Consider the following 8520-nt stretch of genomic DNA (forward strand, 5'->3'; position numbering starts at 1 on the left):
AAGAAAGCTGGTGGAAAGGGGATCTGAAGGATAGGATGATATGTTAAGGTGTCTACGGTCTATCAAGAATGATTAGGAGAGAGAAATATGGTTGGATTTGTTCAAGGAAAGAGATGAAAGTCTATGAAAATGTGCAAAAAAGTAAGGCAGATTCGTGGTGAACTATGGGCGACCTGTGGGCATAGATCCGAGAGAGATTGCGATAGCTGATTGGCTAACTTGTTGTGATAAGAGATTTTCTACCAGAGAACTGAAAATCAAACACTGAGATTAAGCAAGCAAGGAAACTAAGTACATCAAAAAAACAGGATTTTGCATCAAGCTAGTCTAGATCATGAGATATGGAAAGAAATGTTGAAGAATGTTATAATGAGAGAAAGCATGGAAGGAAACTTATTGCAAGACAAAAATGAGCATGATGAAAGAGATCTAAAGCAAAGCATTAACCTTCTAACAAATTGCAACACTAGAAATCCTATGGAAAAGGAAAATCTGTGTTTTTTGTGGCAGCAAGAGGGTCTTGGCCTCAGTTCATGGTCCTAAAGGGAGGAAAGGAGGTCAAGGCTCTGTTGATGGCCTTTTTGTATCTTCCTTCTATCACTGTTCAACCTACTATAGAAAACTCAAATGGAAACAACCTTCTAAATCACCAAAAGCAACCTATTCTTAACCAAGAAAGAAATTCATCTAACAACAACTAATTCATAAACTGAAACAAAGAATATAAATACAAACAAGAGGAGATTGGCCGCTTGGATTGGGCCCTAACCCAAGAGCTTCAGCCCTCTGAGGTAACTCAGTGCTAGCTCGAAAAGGACTTCATCTTTATTATCAAAATAATAATAGGATTACATGAAATTGTCAACAAAAGTAAGCTCAAAGTTGAGCAGAGCAAAGATACAACAAAAATTCGAAAATTTGACTAACTTCCTAATGAGGCCCTAGGCCTTTCTACTTATACAACTGAAGCTCCCAACAGCTTCCTTAAAATCAGGGAGGCTTGGCTCCCAAAACTTGAGATAAACATAAGTTATCCTCCACTTGCTCGGCTGCCTCCTAGTGCATTGATGTGGCTGTTTGTGCTCCGAGATGCATGATGGAGAATTCGAAGTGGGGAGTCATAAATGAGGGGGATACCCTCCTATAAATCCTCTCCCTTGTCTACTTCGAATTATTGCTACCAATTGTCCATTAAATCTTTGACTTTATCTCCAAAATTGAACAAAAATCTGCATTAAACACATATTAGACTCCATGGCATAATGACCAACCCAACTCACTCCATAAGCATAAATATAATTAAAAAACATGCAATAAGCTAAGAGAATGGTCGATTAAACTATGTTAGGAGGCAAAATGAGCCCATATAATTACCCATTTATGGGGCTCATCATCACCCCCATACTGAAGGTGTTGCTCATCCTCTGAGCAACTCAATCCATCTCCTCATCTTTGATGGCCCTGATGGCCTCCCTGACATCCCATTCTTATGATGTGAGCTCCTCTTCTTTGTCATGGAATCCTACCTTTCTATCCACCTCTTCCCACTGCTATTGTTATTCTTCCTCTCTTCTACCTTCTAGCAGCAGTGGGGGACTCAATTTGAGGCCAATCCAATTGACCTTCAAATTCTGCATAGAGCACTTGTATAGTGGCACTCTCCTTAATGCTTCTTTCATCCTTGTTGGGGAGTGATACTCCCTGATTTGCAGACTGTGTGGTAGGGTGTTCCACCTCCTCATACAAGCATGAATATAGTCTTCCCCAAGTAACCTTTCCATGTCCTCAAAATGTGCAATGGCCTGAGCCTGATCATTGATATACTTAGGGGCAATTTGGGGATTATTTGAAAGTAGCTGGTGTGTGCTGGCGAGAGCCATGGGGTCTGATGGCTCAGCTCTGATCATCAAGAGCTCATTCTGCTCTTTTATCATCAACTTCCTTATCTTTGCTGCCCTTAATTCCTCATGATTCATCCATGATGCCATGGCCATTAGTTGTAGATCCCTTAGCCTAGCATTGGGGTCCCACACATTCATATCGGTGAGGGCCGTGTTATGCAAATAGAACTCTACTATTTTTGCCTTGTCTTCTGCTGAACTTTGGTCACATAGGTCCATAAACTGTCTATAATCTTGGAAAGGCATTGTACCTCTCTGTGCCAAAGTCTTGATCTAAAACTGCAACCATTGGTCCTTGAGGTATAATCCATATGATTTTGCTGGTGTTCTACACTGTAGTGCCTCCATAAACTAGCTGACCATGCATGCTAGCTGTGTCTCCCTCTCTTGCAACTGTCTTCTAAGTAATGCATTTTCTATTTCCAAGTGTGTTCTTGTGATTGCCTCTCTATATCTTACAACACTTAACTCCCTACCAATTTCTATAAGCTTGTTCTCCATGTGGCAAATATCCTCTACTCCCTTGGATTTGGCGATTTGCATCCACCTATGGCTCCTTATTCTCTCTTTCTCTAACTCAAAGAAAAGAGGGATTTCAAATTTCTGTGGAATGATTTTTCCCCCCTCAAGAAGATTGTAGTAAGAGCCCAAACTAGGTTGGGGATCAAGTTCTTGAGTCTCTATTGCTTCCTCCCTCCCCTGTGACTGTCCTTCTAGTCTTTCTTCAAGTTTTTCGGTCTCCTGTAGTCTTGATAGGGTCTCCTGTAGATCAGTCTGTGCCTCCTATAGAACCATTTTTGAGTCTTGTAGTTGCACTCTTTCCTTCTAGGTGGAAGATCTGGGAGTCCCTATTTCATATGTGATAGGGGTTTTAGAGGGAGATTCTTCCACTTTGACAGTGGGTGAATCTTCAATTACAATGGGAACTTTAGAAGAAGGCTGGGGCTTCCCTTGTTTGATCCTTGTGCTCTTTCGAGCCCTGAAATACATTGAGGTCTGCCTCTTCCTCCTTTGTTTGGGTTTAATTGGGTTGCTGAGGGTAGTGAGAACACCTGCTGCCTCCCTTTCTAGGGTCTCAGGAGACACTTCTGTCTTTTCTACCCCTTTTTCCTCTCCTTCTGTCTTTTTCTCTGCCTCTGCTGGTTTTGTTTCCTTTTGTTCTATTTTGGTTTCTTCCTCCTCTGTCTTGGTTTCCTCCTTCTCTGTTTTTGTGTCTTCCTCCTTTATTTGTTCCTCAGTTTCCTCCCCTTCTCCCCCTTGCTGCTCTTCCCCCTCACTATCAGAAGGAATGAGATCATATGTGAGGGCCTTTACATCATTTTCTGTTGTCATGTTTCGGAAGATTTCCCATGCTATGGGGATTGTGAAGGTATGGAAGGCTTCTTCCACTAGCAATTTAATTAATCCATGGTGAGATAACTGATCTAGACCTCCTGCCTTCAACTTAATGCTGGAGCCTATGAGGGACTGCAGGAGAAAATAGGGGATGTTGAGTTTCTGGGGTGTTGGAGTGTCCATGCCATATCTCAGCTCATGGAGAAGTTTGAAATGGTAGCCATAAACTATGCTATACCTCCCTTCACAGGAAATATATTTGATAATCTAGTAACTGACCTCATCCCAAGGGTAAGGTATGCTTGTCCTTCTAATGCCATTTTTGTCTTCTACATGATGTTCATTGTTTTGGAAGAAGTTTTTCTTGGCAGACTGTCCAATTGGCTTTTCATCTTTGCTCCAAGGTAATCCAAGAGGAAGGGTGGTAACCCTACTGATAAATTCTGGGGTGATTTCCATGGAGAGACCTCTCAAAGTAATAGTGGCATGGGTCCTCGAGTGAGGGACTAAAGAAAGGGCAAACTCCTGAGCCACTTCTTCATCAAACCCTCAGAATTTCTCAAAAAATGGCATCCAATTTGCTCTGGTAAAAATGGCTACTACTTCGGGATGTTCATGGATCCTGACTAAATTTGTGGGCTCCTTCCTCATGAATCCCCTTGTCATTGTGCTTATACCCCTTTTGAACACCCAAGGTAGAGATGGAGACAAGAATTTTGAAGAAACAAGAAAACAGAGGAAAAACTGTGTTTTTTTTAAGAAAACAGGTAGAACGTTTTATGCAATTCCTCTTCTTCTATGGACTCAATTTCTCTTTAAAATTCTGTCATTCCTTGCACATATTGATAATAAAGGTGGGTGTGCATAGAACCTACCTCCTCAAGCTAGAAATCAAGCAAAAACCCCGTGTTTTCTCCTTAAAAACAACGTATTTCCCCTCCTATAGAACTAGCTCTAGGTGCTCCTGTAGAACCTGTAAGTGCTCTTGTAGAATGCCGATAGCAGGAGGATGGATGAAAACGATGGAGAACGATGGTTTCGAGGCTATGGGGGTGGCAAAGAGCTTGCTGCAGCTACGTGGACGAGGATGAAATGGAAGAAAAGGCGGTGAAGGAGTTTCGAGGAGGAGTACTTATTTCGTCTTTGAGGTATTTCCAGTGATGGGGTGAGCTAGCAAAAATGTACGTTGCCATATTTGGACCGTTGGTCCTGTTAGACTCCGTCTCATGTCAGAGATAGATTCTTCTTCAAAACCCTGTTTTGAAGAAGAAATCATTAATGTATTGTTTAAATTTATGTAATTGATCTGTCATGGTATGTTCAAAAGGGAAGTGTTTATTGATGGCGAAGCTGAATCCAGAAAACATGAAGAGGCGGGGTCATTGATGGAGCCAATATCTCCAATATCTCCAAAAGAGGATATTAAATTGCCTGGCAACGAAATGAGGGATAAAAACCCAATTAATGTGGCCAAGAACAGAAGAAGAGCGAAGGAGGCAACGGAACTGTGGTTTTGTTGCTTTTATGAATAGAGCAGATGGTGAAACAGCGAAAGATGAAATGCAAGGGGTCATTGTTTATGAGTATGAACTAAAGATTGGCTGGGGTAAATTTGTTACACTTCCTTCTCAAGCTCTCCCAGCACCACCACCAGGTCAAAAGGCTGTCAGGAAGAAGGAGGGTACTATAATTACTTGGTCAGAGCCAGGCGGTCCACCACCTGGACCAGCTACTTATATAATGCATTGTCTCAATGTATTGCGTCTTGTTGATGCACCATATGATGAAGGCCTAAGCCACTTACTGACGTCAGCTCTAAGTTGTTTAGATAAGTTAAAGAGGACATTGAATGATGATTCTGAAGCAAGGAAATTAGCAGCTGAGTTGTTCAATAGTGTAATCCTTGGATCTGTTGTTCTCAATGAGCGCATCCTTGTTAAACTGGCCACAGTTTTTAAAATTGAGATGAAAGACTTGAAAGAAGCAGCATATACTTCGATATTGGACTCGGAGAAGTTTGAGAAGGTAAAGGCAAGTCTCGAGGCTTTCATTTTAAGGCTTATAAGAGCTCGGCTCTACCCCAGTGCTGTGGCTCTGTTAAAGCAATTTGCTCTTCAACATACTACTCCCAAGGAATTTTTGGTCACTATGACTCATGATAAACAGGTTGAAGTAGCAGAACAATGGGCTGTTTACATGGGGAAAGACATGATTTGCTCCCTTGTACAACATTTAATCAATAAGAAAATGTTCAAGAAGGCATATAAGATGGTACAAAAGTATAAATTGAAGCCAGAGTTTCCAGGTGTTTATTATCAGTATAAGAAAAGCTCACTGAGGAAGCTTGCAGGGAAAGGATGTTGGGAACTTGCGGAGTCAATGGCTAATAATGATCGTCAGCTTGTTGAATGCCTGGTTAATGTGGCACATGAAAAGGGTGATGTGGAAAAAGCAGCTGATTTATGCCGTCGTTATTGTATAGCAGATTATCATGCAGGTTCAGTCAAGGCAATGGGTGCTACTGAGACGCATTATTTGCAATTACAAGATATAGTTCCAGAAGAAAATGTTGTATGGAAGATGCAGCAGTCCAGATAGAAAATGTGCATCGGAGGAGGAACTAGTCTATGCGAGTTGTGAGTTATTGGGCCTCTCGACACCGGGTCTTTTGAAGAGTGAGCTACAGCATTATACGCAGATTGCAGACCTTACTCTTCCAATTTACAACACATCAAAAGAGGCGGGGCCTGGTGGTACTATACTTTATTGCTGCACTGTTGCTATTGGGAGCATGAAGTTTTATGGAAGGCCTGCATTATTTGTTCCTCCTGCTGTAATCTCGGTAGAACAGCAGCGTTGGAGTATTGATGAAGCAACACGCCTTGATGTACTTCGTTTGGATATAGAATTGGATGCCGACTATGTTGATGTGGAGCTCCAGGTGGCATACGATCTTGTTTTTGATGCTGTTTACTCACCAAAGTTACTAGACTCTTACGAGAAGCAGAAGAGTGCCAAGGGTAAACGTGTAATGCCACCGCTATTCAAACGGTGCCAGAACAACAAAACAGGATTCGATGCCTATTTCAAGACCTCAGAAAGATCTGCGCTCCAGCAGTTATTCTTTAATTAGCCATCAGATGGATTTCAAGAGAAACAAATTAGCCAATTTCGATCCTCAGTAATGATCTTATGAGATCTTTGCTCCAGATTTTGTCTCCTAATAAACCAAATCATCAGCAAATTTAGAGGAACGTTATTCTATTTATGGAATGGATGTAACGCTTTTAGGTTAATTTTTGTAGTGTTAGTTAAAACAGCGCCCCTGTTTTGGGCAGCATATGTATTTATTGTATTAAAAGATTCATTAGAAATATAGAGAGAGAGTGAGAGTAGGGAGTTTTTTTTTCTGAGCGCTGGGAGCTGCTGGAGAAGCAGAGAGCTTTTTATTTTACAGTTTTATGACAGAGAATTGAATGAAATTTCACAGCTCTGTTTGCTGAGATTCATGTGGTATGTTGATTTAGCATAAGTTTTCCCTTGTTTCATATGTAATCAGTTATGTTTTATTTCATTTCATGACCATTTCAAGCTGAACAAATGAAGTGATTAGGTAGGAATTCATAGTATTATATGCTCCTCCTATAAGTTTGTTCGCATTCAATGTTTTCTACTGTTTAAGGAGGATTCGAAGTATTATTTGCCCTCCTTAGCTCCTCACCAGTCTTGCCATCCCATTTGAAACCAGATTTGGTGTTAAATTGCATGCCTACCTTGCCTCAGTTGATAACCTGTGTAGTCATTATATTTCTCTGTTTGAAGCTGTGATTTTGCCCATGCAGCCCAGAAAAGCCCCGTCATTCCATTAAAAAACTTCAAATCAACTCCCATTATCAATTTACTAGCCTAAAATCTTTATTATTAATTGGTCAGCCTAATCATATTGAAAGATCTATCAAATCTGACCCGAGAGAGCCTTCTCATACCTCGTAGGGCTAGCTACGAGGTGAAATGGTTTGATGTAGCCTTGAAGGTTTACCTTCCTCAGCCTAGGGTGAAATCTCAAGCGCTAACAGGTCCCCACTGCCCTGTCATCATGGCTCTTTCCCATAATCACTTCCCATCATTACATCAGAGTTTGTAGGCACTCCACTACCTGTCCTTTAGATTTTTCTCTGAGTTGACTAGGCACACGTGTGGTGGCATCTCCGGATGAGCACAGTCAACTAGATGAGGGTGGCCAGTGAACTGACCACCTTTTCTCGTTCAACCCTAACCATGTCATTTGCTTATGCATATTTTCCAATTACAAAGATGTAATAGAGGAGAGGGTTAGTCACTTACCTGCGAGTCGAATGTACGTGCTGTGAGGCATTTTGGTTCCTTTTGCTGCTGCATGCTCGTATTTCAGTTGCTGCATGCTTGTATCTCCTCTGCTGTTATGCTTTCTAATTCTTGATGTGTGGCTTGTTTTCTTTGTGCAGGTATCCTTTGGCTGGATCTAGCTTTAGATGTTCCCTTCAATCCCATAGCCACACTTCTTTTGTCGTTGTGGCTTGATTTTAATGGGATCAACTGCTACAGGAATTTCTACAGGAGCTCCTGTAGCTGCTTCTCCCTTTAAAATTTTTAGTTGATTTTTGTGATGGGAGCTGTGAGGAGGATGCTAGAGATGCTGATGGAGATGGAGAGGTACTTGGTAAGCTGCAGATGATATTTGGAGGTGTTGCTCCCTTTATTTTGTTTTTTTTTTCTAAAAAATTGGTTTCTATGTTTTTCGACAGGAAGGGAAAAAAATGATGATGATGAGGTGGTGTAGGTGTGGGATGGATGGCAAGGAGGGTGGATAGCTGTAGGAGGGTCTACATGCTCTTCATGGAATTTCTGGCTCTCTGTGATTTCTACAGGAGCCTCCTGTAGAACACACAGGGCCTCCTGTAGAGCACAGTTTCCAGAAAAAAACACAGTGGGGCAGAAGAAAAGTCAAAAATGATGGAGAAGAGTGTGGGGGAGATGAAATAGGCTCTCTGGCATCTTCTCTTGATCCCTGTGGTCCACCCATAACCTGTAAATCACATTAAAAGTCAATTCTCTTTTCCTTCTTTTCTCTGTTTTTTCTTCTCTCTCTTTTTTTCTTTTCGAAAGACAACTAGGGCGCCTCAAGGAGGTTTTCACTCTATTTTCCTGCCCTGGGCGCCTCTAAGGGAGGTTTTCACCCAGGGATCTTATTCTATTTTTTTTTTTTTTTGTCATCACTGGGCCGCCTCAAAAGAGGTTTTCAACC

General features: G+C 41.5%; 1 protein-coding gene across 1 annotated transcript; it reads left to right on the forward strand.

Annotated features, from left to right (window-relative positions):
- Positions 1-4700: 4700 nt before the first annotated feature.
- Positions 4701-5834, forward strand: LOC149242473 (uncharacterized). The gene has a single exon (XM_089370846.1). The coding sequence runs from the start codon at positions 4701-4703 to the stop codon at positions 5832-5834; it is 1134 nt and encodes a 377-aa protein (XP_089226972.1).
- The last annotated feature ends 2686 nt before the right edge of the window (positions 5835-8520 follow it).

Source organism: Pinus tabuliformis, chromosome 8, assembly GCF_031772625.1.
Source record: "Pinus tabuliformis cultivar Carrire ecotype Pingquan chromosome 8, CPIR1, whole genome shotgun sequence".
Taxonomy (NCBI): domain Eukaryota; kingdom Viridiplantae; phylum Streptophyta; class Pinopsida; order Pinales; family Pinaceae; genus Pinus; species Pinus tabuliformis.